At 39.8% G+C, this 25,377-nt stretch overlaps 1 protein-coding gene across 1 annotated transcript in view; it reads left to right on the forward strand.

Moving 5' to 3' along the window:
• The first annotated feature begins 634 nt into the window (after positions 1–634).
• Positions 635–25,377, forward strand: part of afdna (afadin, adherens junction formation factor a) — a 184,847-nt gene continuing 160,104 nt past the window's right edge. Inside the window, exon 1 of the mRNA XM_052012073.1 lies at positions 635–1,452. Coding sequence (XP_051868033.1) covers positions 1,354–1,452 — 99 coding nt within the window. The 5' untranslated portion in view covers positions 635–1,353. The remainder of the gene's footprint in view (positions 1,453–25,377) is intronic.

The raw sequence follows: 25,377 nt of genomic DNA on the forward strand, positions 1-25,377 counted from the left end.
CATGAAAACATGAATGTGTCATCCCTTTTCATAAAAATGGGATTTGATGATTCCATGAAAAACATGAATAATTGCAAATTAAGCCAATAGTGTCATGAATTGATATTATGCATCACATCACTGCAGTTTCAGCTATGCATGTTATTCTATGTGACATAAACTGTAATGATTTTAAAGTCCTGTCTACGTTAATAACATATATACCTGCGACATAAATTGTAAATATTTTATAGCCCTGTCCGTGTTAGTAGATATATTCAAATCAGCCATTTGTATGATTACAATGACATTTCTGAATGTATTGCCAAACTACATTTTTCCCACAAAACATGTCTATTTTAATTTTAATGCTTATTACTTTTTATCCCTGGTAAACAATAGCGATGCCAAAATGGGGTCAGTAATCCTGCCATTTAACAATACCACGCATTAAAATTTTACCTAAATACCATAAATGCAGCATGAAAGAACAAGACGTGAAAAATCACAGGGGATCTAGAGCAATAACCGTCTTAAAAGGTAATCGAATGGTTTAGATGAAGTCCTTAATCCGAATTATATTTTAAACAGCAGTACATGACAATGCACAATGAATGAATCCACCACCGGCGGCAGAGGGTACAGTGATGGAGACTTTAATTTTGTTTACTCTATTACAGGGCCTCCAAAAATCAAGGCAAATTAGGCTTTCGCAGTGGTACACGAGCCAGGCGAACGCACGAGACTGCAAATGCGCAGAGTCCGCAATTCAAACCCATTCCGGTGAGACTCGACGCAGTCAAAGAGAAACCCGCGGAAGCCGCAAAAACAATTAATTCCCCCACTCTGCCGCCGTGCCACCGCCTCCTTCGGCGAACATCCCAGCCTCCCGTCTCCCGTCTTTACCTGCTCGCCCCCACCCGTGGGCCGGGCGCCGGCGCGCACGCGGCAAGACCGCGCGTGAACAGTGAACGTTCCACCGGGCGCCGGCGCGCACGCGGCAAAACCGCGCGTGAACAGTGAACGTTCCACCGGGCGCCGGCGCGCACGCGGCAAGACCGCGCGTGAACCAGGCCGGCCCGGGCACACAGAGGGAGCGAGGAAGAAAAGGCGTCGCGAGAAGCGGTGCGCAGGCGCGCGAGAGAGGAGCCGTTGGGCAGCGCTTGAGACTGAGACTGAGACTGAGGCGGAGCGACGGGCGGCCGGGGAGCGGCAGCCGGTGGCTTTGGCGTCGCGCTTCCTCCTCTCCTTTGACTCGCTTCGCCTCGCCCTGAGAGTCGGGGCCGCTTGGATATTTGGTTCAATTCCCTTGTCTGCGGGGTTTCGTCCTTAGGGTTGGGTTTCCTCTCCGTCTAACGCACATCCCCACCGAGGATGTCGAGCCGCGAAGAGGAGCGCAGGAAGCTGGCGGAGATCATTAACCACTGGAACGCCAACCGCCTGGACCTGTTCGAGATCAGCCAGCCGACCGAGGTGAGCTCTGCTCCCGGGCCCGGCTTCCCGACCCCGAGGCGTTGGTGGGCAGCTTCGCCCCCTCCCCCACCCGGAGCTGGGCCGCTGGCCTTGGGGTCAGTGAGTTCGGGCGGCCGAGTTGCCGAGTCCTTCCTTCTCTCCCCGGGGGTGAGGGTCCGACGTCTGGCGAGGCGCTGTCGACAACAAAAGGCAGCCGGAGCCCGGGCTGGGGGTGATTTGGGCAGTTGGTTGGTTGGTTGGTTGGTTGGTTGGGGGGGGGGGGGGGGGGGTGGGGGTGGTGTAGTGATAATGAAAGGCCGAGCTTTCCTTTGATGTGCTACTGTGTCGTTTTAACGCGGATGCAATCCCCGCTGTTCTCCGGCACCGAGTTGAAGGGCGTGCCGGCCCCTGCTGCTTGCAGCTGGCTAACCAGGTTACCCGGGCGCAGACCGAGAGAAGCTTCCAGCTCCCCAGGGTAGGCCGCCGCAGGCATCCCATCTCGAGATTTGCATCATAATTTTTTGTATGTAATGCAATCATAAATAATAAATTGGACTATATTTGACCCGTATTTCTGTACAATTTGAACGTTTGCTTCATACATTTTCTCCCCCTTTTTTGCTCCCTATCCTTGGAGCCATCATTACATGGGTTCGACATTCGCACATTAGGATTTTTCGTGCGAGTTGTTCCTGTTGAATTCTAAATGGTCCTGCCGCGCGTTCAGTCGCACATTCGGCTTTGTTTTGCACAGATTGTAAAATATTGCGAATCTTTTCACAAATGTCTTCAGTTAAATAAACTAAGAATGGCAAACATCTTTCTGTACGTGAAAGAGATTTCGTTCAAATATATTACAAGCATTATTTAGATTAAGATTTAGATTTAAAATGAGAACCAAGTTATAAGTAGCCTCATATAAATATTATTTAATATAATGTACCATATATAGAATGTTTAGAATGACAAGTTAAATATCATTGAGCAAGAACTACTTCACCCATCTGACATTTTCTCAAAACTCGTGTATGGTCCTTGAACACTTATTTTGTTGCTGCTACGCTTGTTCCAGTCTTTCAGAGTGTTGAGTTGTAGGTAACGTGTGGACCTGTTCTCTCATCTAAAGAATGTTACCTACTACAGGAGAAACGATGCATTGTTTGCAAAGTTTTTCATTATTGGGGTGCCACAAATTCATCATGCCGGTACCCTGGCAAACACAAGAAAAGCCTGATTATCTGAGAAACCCTAGTTTAAGAAGTGCAGCTTTAATATATCAGAACCGAGGTTTATAGTATATAACCTCGAGCTGACTGTTTTAAATGTTAATTGTCCTTGAGAGGCCATTTGTCATTGGTTCTGGTATAATGAACTGGAATATGTCTAGTTGGCTTTGCATTGCATGTGGTTTTTAAAGTGAGTGTCAAACCACAAGAAAACAAGAATGTGCAGCTGCAGTCCAACTCTCCCATGTTGAAATTAGAGTTCTGGCATGATTTAAAAAAAACTTAGTTTTTCATTTGTGTATCTGAAAAAAAATCTTTAATTTGGTTATTGGAGACAAATTATTAGGAATGCTGTCTGAATTCTATATATTGTAGTAATAGAATAAACCACTATTACATTAAAGAAAAGCTTCCAAAATCAATTCTTTCAAATATTGTGTAGAATCTCCGAATAAATTTAATTGTATGAAAGCATTCTTCACTATTGAATTTAGAAGACTAGGTTATAAACCATAGCTTTTGTTGGGATTCAAACATAGCATCATTTACCATTGATTCAGAAGAACATCAGTTTGAGTCCAGTTTGATGATGGATGTAGTATATTGCTTTCATTTTTTCTGCAAATGATTTACAGTTGAATACAGTGTAGAGTCCCTTTTCAGAAATAGTTGTTTGGATTTTAAAGGCAGGGAGAAAGGCATCAAGCAAAAATGATTTGGAAAAGGGTCAGCTCCTCAGGTTTTTGTTTTGAGCTGTGGGGATGGGAAGGTTACAAATATAAATGTGATAATTAGAACTAGCAAAAACAGCTGCCGCCTAGCTATTGGTTTTCATGGTTTGCCTTACAGCACAATCTTTGCAACATGTTTGTAAAAGCCTAGATCCTTTGCCCCTTAATTTTCAAAAGTTCATTTCTTAACTTAGACCCTTTAATTCAGATGATTACAATTTATAAAACACTTAAATTTAATTCATACTTAGTCTAATCTTTTGCATGACTTTATCCAAATGTTTAATAGTTGATGTGGAACTTCTCAAAACCATTAATCTTTCAGTTGCTTCAAGTCATGTTGCATGCTGTATTTGTCAGTGGAGTGGGTGTACACCAAAAATTTTATTTGATGTTTTAAATCAGAGCTGGATTGGTTCATTGGAATGAAAAATGGCTCCTGGCCACCCCAGGGCCAATATCAAACTAAATAAATGTTAGTGTTTTCACTCAAGGATATGGAGTGCCTGTTTTTGACATCTACATTTGTCCACATTTTAATGCTGTTTACATCTGAAAGATCCATATAATGTGCAGGTACAAGTATATCCTCATCTGGAAAAAGCTTGAGGTAAATGGGATTCAATGGATAGCTTCAAGCTTGTATGAAGGGTCAACCTAAGCTGCTTCAGAAGTCTGTGATTCCAGATGGTTTTCAAGTGACGGTTGAAGAATGCCTTGAGCAAATTGCAGACTTGTACTTCTGGCTAGGTAATGGAGTATGTGATTAACCATGAAGAGACTGCGGCAATAATTTTTTCCCCCCCAGTAACAGGACCAATAGCTAATGTACACCATAGTAGTTAGAATTGTATGTTAAGGCAAATTTGTGCTCCTACATTGACTGTAAAAGGGATGGATAATGGCTTAAAATTTGAATGTGATATTTGATAAACTGAGTGCTAGCATAGTTGAGAATTGGCTGGTGTTGAGTAATACAGAAGTACAAGACTACAATTTTGTCCCTTTTTATTTATTTGATCAAACAAGAATTGTATATATTAGTAGTGTGATAAACATTAAGGTGCACAAACTTCAAAAAAAAACTTACCCTTTTTTGTTTCTTCACATAATCTGGAAATATTGAGTTTGGCAGCATTTATTTTGTTTTTGTTTATACAACTATCAACAACTTACAGCAACAGCTATCCACAAATTGACCTGGTGCTTGCGTAGGTAACATTTTCAGTTCTTATGAATTCAGAAAGCTATGTTGTAAATTAAGTATATTGTGTACAGACACACGCACACCCATTTACAAGGTTGCTGACAGCTCTGTGGTTCCATGATATTGCAGTTATGAGATTGATCAGCTGATGTGACCTCTGTACAGCTTATCATTTTTGGCTTGTGGTGTTTAGGTGTTCCTCACATGATACTTGAGTAATACGTTTCAACTTTTGGTCTGCAGTTCATCTATGTTACTTTCCACATCAAAAGTTTCACATGTCACGCTGAAGATACTTATGTAATGTAACATAAATACTTATGAAGATATTATGGAAGATGATAGTTGTTTGTGCCTGATTTGCCATGTACATGAACATAACTTGAAGTTATTAAGAGACTTATATTTGAAAATTTAAAGACTGCATTAACTTGTTCTCTAACTCATTCTCTACAATTTTCACACATTTGTTGGGGGAAAAAAAGGTGGTTAGGGCATTCCAAGTTAACTTCACAGCTTGATAGCTATTTCAAAATACAATAACAAAGGCAAAAATAAAATATGTAACTGCTATAGCAGAAGTCATTGAGCACATTTAGAACATATTGTGGAATATTGTCTTGGTTCAGAAATGGTATAAAATTTACTATTTGTGTTCTCAAAGATCAGTAAGACATTTTTCCGCTGCATATCTCTCATTTATGGGATTTGAGAACCTGAGCTCTTTGCCTTTTCATAATTTCTGTATAAAATGCAGTATTAATACCATTTGTGTGCAATGATCGTAAGTTGTACAATGTTTAACGAAGATTTCAAGTTAAATGTAGCAACATTTTATCAAATTACATGGCATTTGTTTATTTTTATGAGAAAATTAATTAGTCTGCTGTCTACTATCAATCTCAACCGTACTCTTAATCTCAGATTGTCCTGGAGATAACGAGTGTTAGGTCTAATACAACAAAGAGGAAATGTACACCAAAGTGAAATAGATTAGTTATATACTTTAGTTGCAAAAGTTGCAACAATATTGCAGAGAAAATGCACTAAAATTATGGAAAAGGAAAATTGATTTTTACAAATACTTTGCAAAAGTCAGGTTATAAAGGGAAAATTATTTCAAACCACAGATTTTTTACACTTAAAACATCTTATACCTGTTAATATTGGTTTTGTCTTGTAGCTCCTATTGATAAACAGCTACTTTTGTTATCAAAATAAACTTTATTCATAATAAAAGAACCTATATACAATAATCAAAACAGTTCAAGACTTTACATTCGTGTACAGTTCCATTGTTAGTGTTACTTTTTATATATAAAAACACAGCATTGATGTCACTCATGTGGCTCCCTGGGGTGATACCCCAGTCCCGTATTTAAAATATTTAAGGGGCTTTCTCGCATGACCCCACCCCTCCCTCTCCTGTGGCAGAAGAACCCTAAACTATAGTCTCCCCCCCCCCCCCCCCCCCCCCCCCCCAAGCCCTTGCGTTGGCTGCACCCAGCTTCAGTGCGTCCCTCAGCACGTACTCCTGCAGCCTGGAATGTGCCAGTTGGCAGCATTCCCCTATGGACATCTCGCAGTGCTGGAAGACCAACAAGTTTCGGGCAGACCAAAGGGCGTCTTTCACTGAGTTGATGACCTTCCAGCAGCAGCTGATGTCAGTCTCTGTGTGCGTCCCCGGGAATAGCCCGTAGATCAGAGAATCCTCTGTTACTGTCTTTCCTCCGCTATCATTCTTCAGTGAGGATCAGGGCGTAAGTGAGGCAGCTCAGGGAAACAATGGTTGCCCCTCACATTTTGGTAAGGGAGATGCAGACCAGCACTTAACCTGTTCCACCCCTAGGAGCAGTTTCTGTTGATTGTCCCTCATTGGTTAGGTAGGTGAAATTCCTGAAACTGCTGCAGGAAGTCCGCCATGCCCACCATTTTTCCTGATCTCTGAATATCTCCGACCCACGCTAGGGTGCCCTGATCTTTCTGTAAAATTTCCCCTTTTGCTACAGCTGCTGTCACTCTGTAAGGACTGGGGAGTGAATGAGGTTGCACTGGGCACTGGCAGTTTAGGGCCTTAACATTTCTTTGGAGAGGGGAGGAATGTAGGCTGTAAGCTTTCTTTTTCAAAAAAAAAGAAATGAGAAAGAATCATTGAAAATATGCAGTGCAGAGGCCCCATTCATTGTTTGTACCAGTCAAATAAGAGCTACCCAATCTAATCCCATGTTTCAGAGCTGGGTCCATAACTCTACAGGTCATGGCTTGCATGTGCATATCCATCTACCATTCATTAATCTTCCAGGTTTCAGACTCTATAATCCTCTCAGGCAGAATGTTCCATATCCTTGCCACACTGAGTGACAAAAAAACTGATCTCTGCTCTGGTTTAATGAGTTATTTGAAGTCTAAGTCCCCTGGATTTTGAATCCTCTCCTAGGGGATGCAAGTCCTTCCTTTTTACTCCAAACTATTCTTCCTGCAGCCACCTCTTTTCCAATGAAAACAACCTTTGGTTATTCATTTGTTTCCTCATTGCTTCATTTCCAGCGCTGGCAACATCGTAATTCTCCTTTGCACCCTCAAGTACAATCACAGTTTTCCTGTCAAGTGATGACTGAACACAGTACTCAAACTCTGGCCGAAGTAATGCATATGGTCCCCATATAACCTTTCTGCTGTCCTGCATTCCTCTGAGACTTGCACTACCTACAGCTGGCACTTTAAAGCACTGGGTAGATTCCACCAATGTTGCTTTCTCAAACTCTTACAAATCCCCTGGCAGGAAGAGCATTAGTGTCATCTCCTAGGCCCTTATATTCTTGTCGGTTCTGTGGATAGGCCATGTTTTTTTGCATGCCTAACACGACCCTCAAAATGAAGACTCTGTTTGTAGGTCTGTCATGGGGAGGAGATTGCCGGGTGGACAGGAAGTGATTCAAGGATATTCTCAATCTTGGAAAAAAATGCAACATCCCTAAATTCTGTGTATCTCTGGACCATCATGCACAAAGTGGGGAAGGAGCAATCGGGGTGCTACCTTTGATCAATGCATAAGGAGCACTCTCAAACAGAGTGTAAATGACGGAAGGAGCGCTCCAGCTCTTCAACTGCCCTGCTTCATATAGCACGTGGCAGAGTCTGTAGGTCCCATATTGGGTCTTGTAATCACCCCTGAAGCCACGGAAGTGGAGTGGAAGAAAATTGACCTGGATTCCAAGGTCTTGACAAAGGAGCTGACCTTCCTGCTCTATATTCCCCCATCCTTTATCCCTTCTTAACAACCTTATAGCCCTGTCCTGCTACTTTTAAGGATCTATGGACATAAACTCTGAGCCAATTTTGTATCTAATTTTCTTCTTGCCCTTTGATCCTATTTTGACTTGACTGGTCTGTGGGACATTGTCAAGATGACATGTAAAATTCACATGGACTATGTCAAAAACATTGCTGTTGTTGGCTCCCTTTGTTACCTTGAGGCCAAGAAATAAATGAACCAAACTGGAGGGATGTAATGATTTGTAAAAGTGGTGTTATATAAAGAATAGGAGAAGATTCGTATTCCTTTAATTTTGACTGTCTAATCCACATGTAGGGTTGTGGTTTCAAGAGCAAATTGCTTAATCTAGCTAACTTGCCTCCACTGCAGCTTGCTTTTTTTCTTTGACAATGCTTCTATTTGAGTCAGTTATTTCTGTCGCAAAATATAATAGTCACTTAATGTGATCTGTAATTCTTCAGAGCTGAATTAATGGTAAACTTGAATGAAAGCAGTTGTGACAGGTGTCGTCTGTAGTTCAAAGTAATTTATGGATGAACATAGTTTTGTAGTTGTTACAGCTTCAGTTTAATTGGATTGGGTATGTGTTTTATGAATGGAGGTTGTTTTATCTTCGTGCATCACTTAATGTTGAAATTGTAAAAACCTCCATCTTCCCACTGGTAAACTGTCACTGAATTATTCAGGGAGATTTGGTTTTGTCTGAATGTACTGTAAACAGGATTTATTGGAAAGTTAAAGAAGTTGCATGTCCAAGCCAATCCATTTGGGAATTCATAGTATGCAATTTCCAGTGCTGACTGTCCACATTTCTTTGTAGGCCTGCAATTGATCTTTCTAAGCTAAAATCAGAAAATATTGGAAAACAGTTAATACTTACTGTTTTTACTTCAGCTTTCCAGCATCCAATGTTTTGCTTTTGTTGATGAGTTAAACTTGGGATGAACATAAAGTAATATTTAGCACAGTGTTGAAAATTGTGGCCTGTGCAACCACATTGATTACAAATAGCTAGAAGTTCAACTTGTTTTATACTTGATGCATGAAATTTGATTCATAATTTATTGAGGAATCTAGAAATTAGGCTAGAAAATAAGGGAGTCTCTTTAGGCATGCAAATAATATGGCCTAGAAATTAAATACATGTTTTATGAAAATCTAATTGAAGAACGTTTACCATAGCAATATTTTGGGTGGTGCAAGTAAGGGTGGGGAGATGATGGTGGGCAAGGATTATGTAAGAGTTTTGTCTGGCACGGGGCAGTGTTAATGAGGAATCCTTCCCCAAGGGGCTATGAATTCCGGATTGGTTGAATTTTTCAAGAATTATTTAGATTGTTTTGGCATTTAAGGCTACCAAGGCATTTTTTTTAAGCTATGGACCCATCGTCCCAAATCCAAGCTGAGTCTAATATTTAGTCTCTAACTGTGGAAAATTTGGGAGGACATGGTGGAACCCTTGGCTGTACCATCTTTATCAGTTGACTTTAGAGAGAGAGATTGGAATTGTACTCCTTGGCCCATCTTATGGAACAGAAGGCATGTGTGATGTTTTGCATCACAAATCAGATCCATGTTGCGTGTTTGGATCTAAACTGTCATGGCTTTTTTTTTCATTATTGACTGTATGGTGCCTATCAAAGACCCAAGCACATTGTTCAGCATTCTGGCTTTGAATGGTTCACTTGTAGGCAGGATACTGTGTGTATGTATGTGTGTGTTTGTGTTTTGGGGGGAGGGGATTATATTCATTGAGAATTGTCAGCATGTCAGCAACTGAAAAATGAGAGTTAAGCGGAGGGTGAGATCAACAAGCCATGAGCTCTTGGTAAGGGACTGTTCAGAATGAATGCACCAATACTCTTGGATTGATATTGAGGGAAATTTCCCAGCCATACAGCATGGCATTTGTAAAACAAGCAAAAGCCTGTAGATACAACTGTGATGTCTGAATACCTACGGAATCGATAACATTCCACCCTGCAAATTGTCTGGCAACCACAATATTCAACATACCTTTTAAGGAGAGAAAATTCACCACAACCTGGTTCAAATCATCTTGATGGGCCATCAATGGAAGTCTGTAACCATGACCAGAATGTGCTGTCATCTGTAGATTCTTGTGTATTACCTGGGGTGCTAAAGCAAGTAGCTTGACTCTTGCACTCCAGTAATCTGTAACCATTCCCTGCTTTGGTGTAGTTGGTGAGCTACCATACAAAATTCATTGACGTGCAGCTGGACTTGGATATATGGGCTGTTACCTGGTCATTGGCGTTGCCACCAACTCATTGGCTCCTAGTACTGTTAAATGTAGTCCATCAAGATGCTGTGATGCAGGTTGTGCAAATTATCAGCTACATGTACATGCAGACAAGACTGAAGTCCCAGCTTGTTTTTACATGGTTTCAAGGAATCCTTTCAGGTCTTGTTGCCCTTGTATTGTCAATTTCAGAGTGGTGGTGAATGAAATAGGGCCTGGACCAAAAAAAATGTCCAAAAGCAGAGAAGTCTTTCAAGACCCAATAACAAGGTTTCCTGGCTTTCACTTCCTTTGAAGGATATGGTGGCTGCAGACAGATGCGAAAGAGATGTGGCCAATGAATGCATAAAGTGTGAATCAGTTTTTTTGGGGAATATGGTTGCCCAAGTCAATTAGTGAACCATTTCATCACATTCTTTCCTTGGTGTGTATTTGATGGATGTGTATTTTAAGGTAAGTTCCCCTCCTTAAAAAAAAGCTATAGAGTGGTTCATGAATCTCAGACTCATTAATGCTATTTCAGCCACAGTGATTGGAGATACTCAATGTACTACTGATTAAATTACTATAATTTCACTATGGATTTTTTCAGCTATTTTGAATCCAGATATAATGAAATGTTTTGTATGGATTGTTGAATCCAATATTCATCTTTAAACTGAAAAACTTGTCAATATTTCCTGTATCTCCCTCATTGTTGCTTTGAAAAAGCAATGTTAATTTAGCCATGTATCATTATTTTGGTTCTTGAAAGATTAGAAAAGATTAGTAGGTTCACTTGGACCTTGTGAATTTTTTTATTAGAAAATTCATTTGGATGTAAGAAAGGAATTGGTAAAATTGTAATTTATTGAAAAAACATTGCAGGCATTCAAGCTATGTTCTGAGTGAGTTAACTTGAGAATTATTTGTTATTTTCTTCTGGGTGATAAGGTTATTTTGTAAGTTTTAATTTCTGCATGTGAAATTTATGAATGTCAAGTTTTGTAGCAGGATGGAAATTTCTTTAAGTCTCTGTTGTGCCTTAAGTTATGAATTTGAATTGCTATGGGACATTGGTACTAGAATACTGGAAGTCTCAATGCTCTGAGGTTTCATCTGCACTTTTTTTTTAGATTAAAAAGCAGAGAAGTGAGAACTCCACAAAGCAGTCAGAGGCCTTAAATGTGATAGTGGGATGAATGAAGTAGTACAATGGTAATATTTTCAGACATAGCCAGGTGGCAATATTAAAAATACTTTTAGGTGACATTGGTGTGCTTGTACTGATTTCAATACATGATTGATTGCTTTGCAAGTGTGACCCCAAGGTAATCATCTGTTATTTTAATTTTCTATCTCTATTTCTATCCTTTGCCTTCTAGAGTATTCCTCAATAGAAGCTTGAGGGACAGCTCTTTACTTTTCAATTAGGCACTTGATAGCCTTTTGGACTTGGGAGCTCAGCAACTTTAGATCCCATTTTGGACTACAGCTATTGCTATTTACAGCTTCTTTAAACCCACCTTGTTTCCTACATGAGAGCTTAAATAGAAACAGTACAGGCAATTCAACCCAGAACCTGCTTTGCTAGTTAATAAGATCATGGTTGATCCTATGTTCCCTCTCTTGTCTAATTCCAGTATCCTTGGATTCCTACTGTTGATAAAAATGCATCAATCTTAATCTTGAACATACTCGATGATTGAGCATTCCCAGCCCTCTGAGTTGGGAAATCCCAAAGAAATGCAACCCTTTTGATTAGAGATCACTCTAGTTCTAGGCTCTTCACTGGAGCAAATGGCCACTCAGCATTTTAACTGTCAACGCATCAATGAGACTCTTCATTCATCTATAGAGTCTGGGCTGATCTTGCTCGATCTCTCCTTGTAGGGAAAACACCATAGAAATCTAGTGAATCTTTGCTGCACTGATTCCAAATATATCCTCCTCCGGGTATGGAGACCAAATCTGTGTACACTCATCCAATTTAGTTCTTGCTGAATCCCTATACAATATTAACAAGATTTCCTTACTCTTGTAAATAAAAACCATTTTCCTTTCTGATTGCTCAGTGCACCTGCATACTTCTGCATGTCACGAGCCAGTATTCCAAGATGGCTGTTTACAGCAACATTTACTGGTTTCTCTGTTTGGAGCGTTCTGCTCTCCTATTCCTACTAAATTCACAGTCTCACATTTCTCACGTTGTTCCAACTACAGTATTGTTTATTACCATATCTTTTCATGAGTTAATTTTAAATTGTGAATAATTAAGGATCCGAGGTTGGTCTGTGTGGCTTGCCACTAGTAGGTCTACCAGCTTGTTCCTCCTTTTGGCTTCTAGCCTGTAGCAAAGGTTCTATCATAATGTTTCTCTAACTCCATGAGCCTTAGCTTTGAGATTACCTAGACCAAGTATAATATTTTGTGTCCTTAATTTACCCAATTTAACTATGTTTGCTGGCATCAAAAAATAAAACTCAAAGTGCAGAGACATTTGTTAATATTTTAAAAAGGACACAGATGACACTGAAAAATCAGAGTGCTTTAGTTTGTACATAGACAATGGTGAAAAGTCTCAGAATTTATGCACTGTTACTCTGAAGCTTATTTCTGAGTAAATTTATATCTTGTAGCAGCTGCTACCGCGATGTGAAAACAAGACACTAATCGAAGGGTTTCAGAACAAGAACTGGTTTATTTTCCCACCTTGTGCGGGCCTTTTAAGAGAAACTGTTCCCGCCCACTTCAAACGGCAATGACGTATACACTACGTCATCAAACCTTTCCCGTGCACGGGTTCTCCCTGTCGCTCGGGGAAGACGAAGGCCCAACGCCATCTTGGGTCTTGCCGCTCCGACGACGTGCGACCTGACTGCCGAGCCGGTTCGCTTGCTCGGATGGTGAGTCGCTACAATCTGTTAATTTTAATTTTTTTTCTCCTTTGTTGTTGATGTCCAGATGTGTGGTGGCCAATTGGTATTGTTTAGTGTATGCCTCAGTGAAGCAAGGATAGGTCGCATTCCATACCTGATTGCTTAGTGGGCAAGATTGAATTTCAGTGTAAGGGAATGAGGCAGCAGCACTAACTTGTATTACCTTTGGTGAGACAACTGTCTGGAAGCAAATTTTTGTGAAGCTTTTATTGCCTTAGATCTGGTAGTTTAAGATTATAATTGCTCTGGGAAATGTTTGATGCACTTTGGGGGCGTTTTTGTCACACCTCCACATTCTGTATTAGTTAACTCCATGTGCAGAGCTTGGCATTGCTGGCATGAGGTTCGTTCATTCTATAGGTATGAGAAGATTTTGACCATAATAAAATGCCTGAATTAGCCTAAATAATGCACCTCAGTCATTCTACAACAAAAAAATGTCTATTCTGTTTTGAAAGGGCATATACATAATCTAATCTGCATATTGTGTAGAGTTGAATATTTTTCTATGAGTTGTACATGCCTTCTGTGAAATAACATTACAAATATTAGTGACCATGCAGGTGAGGGGTTTGCCCATTCTCCCCTTGACCACATTGCTTTCTGCTGGGTGCATCAGTTTCCTCCTGCAGCACAAAGATGTCAAAGATGTGCTGAACGGTTAATTGGATGCTGTAAATAACCCCATAGTGTAGCTATATGGCAACAGAATTGAAGGTGGGCTGATGAGCGTGTGAGGGAGAATACATCACAATGGTGTAGGGAAATGAGGGAGGAGGGGCTGATGAGATTGCTGTGGCAGGATCTGGAATGGATCTTTAATTGCTGCCTCCTCTGTCATAGTAAGTAAGTAAAGCTCTTCTCTTTCGTATTGTTTAATGTAAGCTGGTACCTTGCTTGGAGCTCAGGATGTGTTCTCAGGAATGAAAGTGGTCAGTAGTGTTATTATACCAAAAGATTTTTTTTTATAAAACTTCAAGAACTTTATTTATACAGCACAGCAACAGGCCCTTCCAGCCCAATGAGTCTACGCCACCCATTTAAACCCATGTTAACTGGAGCACCCGGAGGAAACCCACGCAGGCATGGGGAGAACGTACAAGTTCCTTACAGACAGCGGTGGGAATTGAACCCCGACAGCTGCATTACGCTAATTGCTACACTTCTCTGCCAGGAACCTGGTGTGAATCCCTGCCCTCCACAGGCACACTCCCAGCAATAAATCTTATCATGGCTTGGTTTGAGGAAGCTGCTTGTGAGGACAAGGATGAGTATTGTCATTGCTTTGTGCTGAGATGTGGGGATCAAGGCTGCACCCTGGTTTGGCACATTAAGTTACCATTGGGGGCTGGCAGCATCTGCTTTGTGTTGATAGACTGTCTGAATCTTGCGATCTTCCTTATCACCTGTTGATTGTGATGGAAGTTGCTGTCTTCCCACTGGGCTAGGGTGAGCTGTGCAGATGAACGGAGAGAGAGAAGGCAGCTTCCATTACATCCAACAGGTGGTGACAAGGGAGACCGTATGATCTGGGCGGTCAGCACTAGTTTGAGTACTGCGTATAGTTCTAGTCCCATTATATAAAAGGTATGATTGTGCTGGACAAAGGAGCAGAGTAGATGTAAGATGTTACCAAAACTGGGAAGTTTTAGTAATGATAGAAGTTGGAATTGTGTAGGCCGTTTATTGTGGAACAGAGGCAGGGCAGAGAGTTAATCGAGAGAGAAACAAAGGACTGCAGATGCTGGAATCTAGATGAAAAACATGATGATGCTGGAGGAACTCAGCAGGCCAGGCAGCATTCGTGGAGAAAAACAGGTGGTTAACATTTAGGGTCAGGACCCTTCTTCAGGACTAATGATAAGAAAAGGGGAAGCCCAGTATATAGGAAGGAAAAACAGAGCAGTGATAGGTGGACAAAAGAGGGGAGGTGGGGTGGCACAAGGTGGTGATAGGTAGATGCAAGTAAGAGATGGTGATAGGCAGGTGTGGAGGGGAGAGCAGATCCACCGGGAGATGGGTCAAAGGTAAGGGGGGAGAGAGGAGAAAAAGAGGCTAGGAAAAGGAAGAAGAGAAGCAGCACGGAGTGAATGAGTGAGTCGTGAAGACAGTGGTCCCTGTGAAAGGCAGAAAGTGGTGGGGAGGGGAAGATATGCTTGGTGGTGGGGTCCCATTGGAGATGGCGGAGAATGATGTGTTGGATATGTAGGCTGGTGGGATGAAATGTGAGGACAAGGGGGACCCTATCCCTGTTGGGTCTGGGAGGGGTGGGGGTGAGAGTGGAGGTGCGGAAAATGGCAGAGGTATGGGTGCGAGCTCTCTCGACCACATTCGGGGGGAATCCCCGGTTAGAAAAGAAGTTGGACCTCTCGGATGTCCTGGAGTGGAAAGCCTCATCATGGGAGCAGATGCGGTGGAGGCAGAGAAATTAAGAAAAAGGATAGCATCCTTGCAAGAGACGGTGGGAGGAGCTGTAATCGGAGCTGAAAAAGGAGATTTAATTGATGTACATAAGATTGAGTGGCATAGGGAAGACTTATTTCCCTTAGCAGAAAGGTCAAAAAAAAAGTATGCCTGGATTTATAGTAATTCTTAGGATTAGGGGTGAAATGAAAAAAAGAAGTTTTCACTCCCAAGGTATTTGCTGTCTGGAACTCTCCACTTGAAAGGGTATTGGAAACAGAAACCCCCATCACATTTGAAAAATACTTAGATGTCTACTCTTAGAGGTATCACCTGCAGTACCATGGACCACATCCTGGAAGGTAGAATTGGGTAGCTAGGTTTTTTTCCAACTGGCAGAGACATGATAGGTCAAATATCAGCCACCCGGATTATAAATTTTCTGATTCTGTTCTAAAACCTATTCTTAGGAAAATGAAACCACAGCAACTTCTCTCAGTAAAAGTAGGGCAGTATCTTCAAAAATAAAGCTACGATTGGGTGATGGTTACTTAAGTTGTGCATAAAATTAGTTTTGGTCAATTATGGTATTGTCAATGAATTTGATTGACAAAGAAATTAATCATATCCATTTTGGCTGGCTATAGTGTTGCCATTTTAAATTGAAATATGCAATTCTGGTTTATGAAAAGGTCTTGTAGTTGAAAGCCAATTTTTAAAGTTCTAAATGTATGTAATCTTGGTGACAATAACAGTTGATAGGTTGCCTCTTTTGTATGTCTATGACAATTTCACATCCTTGTGTCAAGTTGATAAGTATTTGATATCCTTTTACAATTTTATTTATGCTGGATTGTAAACTTTGGCTTAAAAATATATTTAAGAAATGTACAAATAGATGTGAAAGAAATTTAGTTGTGTATTTGTTTTGTGATACATCTTAGCATTTACAAAGTTTGAAAGTAAACCAAAAGCTCACTCCACAAGCATTTTCTTGGTATCCTCTCAGAGGTCATCTAAATTACCTCATCATTAAAAATGCAACCAGCATGGTGGCACAGCAAATAGTGCTGCTGCCTCACTGCTCCAGCATTTCTGATTAAATCCTGATATTGGGTGCTGTCCCTGTGGAGTTCTAAACATTCTCCCTATGACTTTGTGGGATCTCAAAACTCAGCACTGAGACCAAAAAGTTGGAGAAATTTCTCAGGCAACCTTCAGTTAGTCTGATATATTTTCCAAGACATTCTCACTCTTTGTCCTCTCTCTGTCTTGACAAAATAGATGACCTGTTCCCCAGCACTAGCCATCTCCATCAAGGGATAGAATTGAAAAGTGTGAATCATTTCAACTATCTGGGTGACACAGAGTCCACTGGCTGTTTCCTTGATGAGGAAATTGTCTTCACAATTGGTAAAGCTAGCCAGTTCTCTGATTTGAAAGTATTGAACCAGTATGACGTCTATATTTCCACCAGATTGAGGTTTTGATGCATTAACTTTATAGATGGCATATTCTGAAGATTGAGCAGTTTTAAGTGTGCTTTGCCCACTCATAAGCATCGTGGGGCATGTTGGTGAACACTGTTGAGGTACCTGAGAAGGGCCACTGAAAGTGCAACTTGAGTGCATTGGACATCATCAGATAGAAGACTACTGCTTTGCAAATGAAGGTTTTATTTGGGCAGCTGAGGCTGGGTGGTTCATTCAGGTACTTCAAAGAAAACCTGAGAGCAGATTGTTCAACTTGGCTCTCGCTGGTAGTCTTTGACAAAGTAAACATGCAACAGCAGGATTTGACAATATTGCCTTCAGTCTGCAAATGAAAGGTGCTAGAGTGTTATATTATCAAATATCAAAATTATGGCCTTTAATGCTCAGTACAGCTAAGAATTGCACACTGGATTTGTTTGGATAGTAGGGTGGGTATTTGTGGAAAGGTACATTTTTAGTCAGAAGTGCTAGTTGAGCTGGCATTTTTACCACCTGCTTAAGAATATTTGCAAGGCATAAACTGGCTTTTGGGGTTTTGTTTTAAAACCTTTAATATGAGCATTTAGACTTCTATTTCTTTCTCTCCCTGAACAAAGCATACAATGTTTCTGCATAAAGTTGAACTTTGGGCTAGTTGAAATGCTTTCTAGTCAGATGTTTACTTAATATGCAGATCAGCCAGCAACTTGGTAAATAAGAGACACTTTGGATTATGAATTGCTGCAAATTTCTGGTTTTACAGTGATGTCGGGTGACTCCTTTATGATTTTCACAAAGTATGTGCATTTGCACATGGGCAATAATGTAGCAACAAAATTATTTCCATTTTCTTGACGTCAGAACTTCCAGCAGGTTTGTGCACCAAAGATTATAAAAGTAAAGCATACATAAGTTGGATGAACAATGTAAATTGCCCTATTTTGGATAAAAATCTGTTTGTATATTTGGGAGTCATCCAGTTCATGACTAAAGAACAATTTATCTAAACTCTAGGGCTTTGCTGCCATTCTTGTGATTTTTGTTGGTGTGAGTGGAACAGATGCTTCTTTCTTTCCTCACCACCCCCTCTCCTAAGCAATGCATTGTTCCAGTAAGGTGCATGCATATCTTTCTCTCCAGCTTCCCTTCTTTCTGCCTCCCTGGGATCTGTCATTTTTGCCTGGCATACATCTGTACGGTACTATCATGAAGTTTGCAAGACTGTTTAAAATTCTTTATCTCCTGTTCCTGTTTACTATATGGAATGCATTTGAGTTTTGCTTGTTATTTTTTCTAGCTGTAAATACCTTCACACACTGCACATGGCTCCAAATCAGGCACATTGTTTTGAACTACTACTCCCTGATTCATCCACTTTTGCTCTCATTTCCTTACATTTGTCACGCAGTTGTATCAATTTTCATTTCCCCACATTTGGATGATTTCTTCAGTGTATTATTTTTGTCTCTTTGCACTCGTGCTGCTGATCAGGGTTGAACTTTACTCCGAGAGCACTTCTAATGTTCATCTTCCTTTTCAGACCCTATGCTAACTGACAAAGTGATTCCCTGGAAAGGTGCTGTTCCTGTTTCTTTCAAAACTTCCATTAACATCTTTATTAAACCACTCTCAATCCTTCTGTGCTTGCAAGCAGCAGGAACAAGATATTGGAAATGGGGAGGCAAAGTTGCATCAATTTCTGCTTATTGTTTTAGTTGTGCTCTGTTTAAATCTCAAATCATAAATATGACCCTTGAGAACAATGAAATAACTTTTAATAAATTTCATTTGATATTTCTGAATATTTTCCCTTTTTGTTCTTGGACTAAAATTCAGACAGAAAATATTTTTTTCCAGCAATTGTCCAAATTGTGAACGCATTTCCTTGAAACATACTGGAGTTTTTTTTAAGCAGTTAATGATGTTTTGATAGCAGGAAACTTTCCTCTCATCAACTGATGGATTTCTCTTAAAGATTAAGCTGTCTTTTCTGACCTGTGTGGCCAAGTTTGTCAGGACTTTGGTCCTTGACTGGAACATTTTCCAGATATTGGATAATATTCGTAAATACACTAATACATTTTAAATTCACCTTTCTAGATCTTACGCAGTAGTAAAATTATTTTATTGAATCAGGTGAGTTTAAAGGGAGTGTGGGGAATGGGACCATGGTGAGCTGGATGCTGAACCGTCAGGATGTCCAAACGATGGGTCAGTGGATTATTAGACTTTAACTGTATAATCTAGATTTTAGCTACACATCATTGCTTCCAATTTATCAGTTTTGTTTTGAATACTGTAAATTGCTATATCAACAGTTTAATCTGTTTTTATTTGTAATTCCTTTTTGGCAGTTATTTTACCTTTTTAAACAAATACTCTCTGCTGTCTGACCACTTGTGCTATTTTTATTCCATCCTTCAGGTTGCACATTGCTCCTTTTTGATCATTTTTGGGTTTCTGTTACACATACTTCCTTTTGCCCACCCTGTGGTCTATAAAGTCATCTTTACTTATTTGTAATCCTGGAGACTCTACTTTCCATACTACTCAAGCTACAACTTTCCTAATTTGTTCAACGCAATTTTGTATGTAGCTCGAGCTTTGTGGTGCCTGTACCAGAACAAATGTCAAGTCAGAATATTATGCAGAGATGGTGAAACTTGCTATCTTATATACACTAGCCCACTAAGTGTAAAGATTAATATTGTCATTGGCTTTTTTTCAGACTCCTTGTGAAATGGGACCCTCAAATCTCTGCAGTTTCGGCTCTTTATTTAAAAAAAACTGATCTGTTATTAAAAGTGAATGATCACTTGCTCTCTCAAAGAGAAATGTGTTTGTCAGTAGCTTAAGCATATTGTAGATTGCTAATGTAGGCAGTCCTTGCAGAATGAGGATGACTTTCTTCCACTCCAGTCTTGCAGGTTCTGACATGACTAATGAGACCACTAAAGGAACCGCAGACTTGCCCACAGATAGGGCAGGAGGTAGCAGGGTGGGTGAGTAGTTTGTGGTGCTTCGCTTTTTTCCATTGCTTCTGCAGGGCTTCTGGTTGCTAATGTGTATAATCTCTAATTGCTGCCTAAAATCGTCAAGACCCTTTACTGAAAAGACAGGTTGCTGTCAGAATGAGGATAGTTCTCATCTTTCTAAATAGTTGGATTATGAATTTAAGGGCATTACTTTTATGAGGCCACTTTGGTTTGTGGCTTCCTACCCACTTCCATTGTTGATGTATTGCTTTCACTTTGTGTTTTGATATTTTGACTTGGCATTTGACATTTGGGGAAGGTTTTAGCCAATACTAGAGTGTAGCATTTATTCAATTAATATTTCCATTAAGTTCAAATCTCCATGACATTTCCACGTAACCAAGCCAGGGATTATTGGCAGTAAGGATTAAGTAACAGGTCAGGAGATATTGAGGAAGTTTATTTGACAACTGTGCTGTGTTAAACCAATGTAGTATAGTTCATAGTGCATGTTTTGTTGAATTGTGGATTTATTCCATTGAATGATCTTTATTTTCGTAATACTTGCATACTAGAGAGCTTACAACTTTGTCTTGGAAAAGCTGTTTAATCAAAAAATCTTTTTGTGATATTAACGCTTATAGTTTAAAGCTCCAGAAGATCCTGCAGAATGAGGATAGAGCACTGACTTGAATCGAGTGAAGGAAATTGCTGATTTCCATTATCTATTCAGATTCTTCCTTTAATGGTGTATGTATTAGGATCTGGTTACTTGGTTAAAGAAACTTTCCTGGGGTAACTTAATAGCACGTGTTGGGCAGTATAATGTTTGGGAACTGCAGATGTTCAGTTGCTCTGAGGCAAGTTGTGGACTTAGTGAGTCCACTTAAGTCTAGGATGTACTGAGTATATGCTAAGCAATAGAACCTGCCACCACATATATGCTGCTATATCTTTCATTCCACTCCATTGCTTGGTTTTTGGTGAAGTGTAATGCTAGTGAATCGGGCATAGTCGGGATCCAACTCTGGAAATCCATCTTCTTCCATCTTACTTCAGTCAGACCTGATGCAGAGTTAGTTTCCATTGATTTGAATGGGGCCTTGTAGCTCTGATTAGATGGAAATGGGTAAATAGGTTGGTTTGGTTATTAAATTATTTTATTTTATTTAGATGTTAATAGTTTTTTAATGTTTTTTGTTAAGATGCCTGTGCTGGCTCTCTACCAGAGCAACACTCTAGTTCCATCCATTGATCCTTTCTTTGTAGTCTTGCAAATCTTTCTCCACAATAACTTTATCTGAATTCCCTCTTGAAGGACACAGTAGAACCTGCCACCACCACATCTCCATGCAGTGCATTTCAGATTTCAACCGTAGGCTGGTTTTTTAAAAAAAAAACTTGCTTCACTCTTAATTCTTTCCCTTATTTTCTACCTTTACTCTAGTCCTTGAACCCCTGCACCAAAAAAAACCCACAGTCTGCTGCTTATCACTTTACATATTTCTACCAAATTTACCCTCTGCCTTCTCTTAAAATGTTCTAGCCTCTCTAATCTATCCTACCTGTACTCTGACATCTCAGGAACCAATCTTGTAAATTCTTGTTCATTTCACAAGCCTGCTTATATTCTGCTGCAGTCTATCACCTATCCTCTTTATAATTTGTAATACTGTCAAGTTTTGTATCATCTGCAAATGTAGAAGTTATAGCTTGTACTTCCCAAGTCTAGGTCATTAACATATATCAAGAAAAAGTAGTTCCCTTAAACCTGATCCCCGGGAAATGCTACTATTCCCCTTCCTCCAGTCTTTTTTTTAAAAAAGCCATTCACCTTCACCCTCAGTTTCTGTAATTTAGCCAGCATTGTAACCATGCTTTAAATGTCCCCTTTATACCATGTGCTTCAACTTTGCTGATTATCCTGTTCAGTGGCACCTTATCAAAAGCCTTCCAGAAATCCATGTCCATCACATCGACTCCCATTATTCTCATCAATGCCATTATCCCATCAAAAAATTCTGGTATTGGTTAAACATGATTTCCCTTAAATCCATGTTGCCCGATCTTAATTAAAGCTTTACCTCCAGTTGACTATGAATCCTGTTCATGATCATTGTTTAAAGTTTTTTCATTGGTAAGGTTAAAACAATTTTTCTAATACTTGTTATTAATTTTTAATTGGTATCTCAACTGTTGCCTGCTTCATTGTTAATTTGAACTGTCCCTCTTTCCTTGAGAAGACGGATGCAACGTGTTCAGGCCCCACTCTTCCATGTACTTCCTTTTTTTTCACAGTTTATATGCTTATAGAATATGTTTGGATCAGAACTATATTAGCAGCTAATCCTTTCTCGTACTCTTTCTTTACCTTTTTTAATTTTCACTTCCTGTGGTTCTTTTGTTATTGGCTTGGCTCTTGCTGGTATTTCCAACCTATCAAATGAACCCTTTTTGCTTTATTTTTTTTTGTAACTCTTTTGTAATTCAGGGAGCTCCAGATTTGCTGCTTGTTCTCTTGCCTCAACCATTTTTGAACTATTTCTTCCTTAAAGGTGACACATTGTTTTTTGAGTTGTGCTTGTCATCTTGTGGTTCCAGTTGACCTGGGCCAAATCTGCTCTCAACACTGGGAAGCTTATGAATAGCATCTTGGAATGAGACCACACTCTTTAGAGAAGATAGACACATTGATACCCAAATAACTAGCATGGTAAACATGCAAGAGGCATTATGCAACCATGGGTGCTCAAATTATAAATTATATAAATCTTTCAATGGGCCAAACAGGTTTAGTACTTGGAAGAGAAATGCAAAGAGTCAGCAGTGTTTTCTGTGCAAGAAACAGGGAAGCCTTCAAGCATCCATAGCAGCATAGAAACTGCTCTATGGGACTGAATTTGTGCATAACTTGTTGTTTCTTTGAATGTTTTTATCTGCTTGTAATAGGGTAGGGCAGGTAGTGTTAAGGGTGATGAGAAAGCAAGGGGCAGCATGAGGTGAGGTGGAGAAATTAGATGTGGTTACTTCAAGTCTGTAACACTTGTGTTAATATAAACTTGAATAATGAACTATTCACCACAAGTCTTGAAAGAATGCAAATCAATTGCCAGGTTACTCCCACATGTTTATGAATAATTTCTGCGTGGGGCTTGTTTTGGCAACTAGTACAGCTGGTTTCTATTGAATCAGCTGTAGAAAGTTGGAGGAATGACCAATGTTAATGAATACTTGAACAATAGTCCATTTCAAGTTATTCGTTGTGGGTTTTAAGTTGATGTTGGATTCAAAAATGTTTGTATTTCTCTAAATTTTTATCTTGGCAAGGCAGCATAGCAGAAGTTTGTAAATGGTTCAGCCTATTTGCTTTTGTTTGCTGTAAGGAAATTTCATTATTCTGAGTTGAGCATGAAGGGAAAAGGCTGGTGTACTACTTCAATCATTCTGTATTTCAGATTCCACGATTGCCATTTTTATGTTTTAATTCATTTCATCTTCTTTCCCTTAAAGTCTCTTCTATGGTAACCCACTACGAGTATTTTTTATAACAGATTTCTTGTCTTGAGCTGTTCACTACTGTTCACAGATAATAAAAGATCAGAACATTATCCATTTGAAAATTGACAAAATACCTTTTTAAGAATCAAACTAGTATTTGGAACAAAAAATTACAGATACTATAAATCCGAAACAAAAACAAAATACATGACAGCAAATTTAGAGTCAGGTAATACTAGATACAGAAGTAAGTTGTCTTAGTTAGTGTATGGGGCCAATAGCAGTCTTCTAGTAGATTGAGACAATGGCCAAAAGTATTGGAGTTAGTAGCACAAGAATGAACTCTCTGGCACTTTTCCTGTAAATCTTCTCTGTGACTTCCTAAAGTAGTGCACACAGTATTCCAAGTGGGGTATGAACTGTGATTCAGAAATTAGGATTCTTTTTATATTCATTTCTATATAAATCCAAGTACACTATATATTTCAAAAAAATTAAGTATGGTGTGTATTTGAAATAAGTGTGCAGTCTGGATTTGCCAGATATTACTACACAAGCAGGAAAAAAATCAATTTCAGAAAACAAACTGCTGGAGGAAATTGATGGGTCTGTAGAAGGAAATGGACAAGTCGATGTTTTGAGTTGAGACCTTTCATCTGGATTGAGTAAGATTCCAGCATCTGCAGTCTCTTGTTTCCCCAGAAAAAAAATCAATTAATAGATATCCCAGCAAGCAGGCTGATGTGTACAGGCAGTGGAAAAGTTTAAATTTTTTTTAAATTTTATTTACAGTGTGGTAACAGGCCCTTCTGGCCCAATGAGTCCGCGCCACCCATTTTAAACCCAAATCATCCTACCCGTATGTCTTTGCAATGTGGGAGGAAACCAGAGCACCCAGAGGAAACCCACACAGACGCGGGGAGAACATACAAACTCCTTACAGCAACGGGAATCGAACCCCGATCACTGGTGCTGTAATAGCGTCACGCTAACCGCTACGCTACCGTGCTGTACTGTACCGTGTTGGAGCTAATGGTCGTATAGAGCTCTGCATTCAGATGGGCCGAATCTGACATTTTTTTAGGACAATGTCAAGGAGCAGTGTGTAAATGGAATGTTGAGGCGTTGGAAGAGGGGGAGGAGAATGAGGAATAGCTATTGTGGGGGGGGGGGGGGGGGGGGGTGGGAATGTAAGGTAAGTGGGAACCCTGGAGATGATTCCCTTTGGTAAATGAGGATTTAACCAGACAATGTCAGGGTCACTCAGCTGGAGTATAGACAGTTGGATAATGTGGAATATGGATAATAAAAGATAATTTGTAGAATAGACTGGATTTAATTTAATGACATATCATGGCAGGGGAATAAAACAAGGAGGGGTGTGCAATCTCACTGGAAGTATGCTCTAAATTATTGAATCATTTAGATTCAGTTTAATTGAAATGTGTTGCTAGTAAACAACGGCTGCATTGCATTTCTGTATAGGCATGGAGCAAAGGGATAAGAATTTGTCCAAGCTACGGCTAGGCCACGTTGTACTATATGCAGTTTTTAGTGTTCTATTATTAATAGAGCTTGTATAGTTATCTTTTATAAGGAATGTATCATTGATTGCCTAAGTCATAAAAGTCAAAGTCGAGTTTGTTGTCATATGCACAGGTACATGTATGTGCAGGTGTGGTGCAATGAAAAACTTAATTGCAGCAGCATCACAGGCACATAGCACCATACAAGCAGCATTTACAAGAAAAATGTATTATACACAATCTTTTACAAGAAACAATCCAATTAAAACAAAAAAAAAACAAAGTCCATTTTAGTGCAAAATGATCAAAGTGGTCATAGTGTTGCTAAACTGTAGTGGTTAGGGTTTTGCCTGTTGGTTCAAGAACTGAATGGTTAAAGGGAAGTAGCTGTTCTTGAACCTGATGATGTGGGACTTCAGGCTTCTGTACCTCCTGCCTGCTGGCAGCAGC

This window comes from Pristis pectinata, chromosome 3 (assembly GCF_009764475.1).
Source record: "Pristis pectinata isolate sPriPec2 chromosome 3, sPriPec2.1.pri, whole genome shotgun sequence".
Taxonomy (NCBI): Eukaryota; Metazoa; Chordata; class Chondrichthyes; order Rhinopristiformes; family Pristidae; genus Pristis; species Pristis pectinata.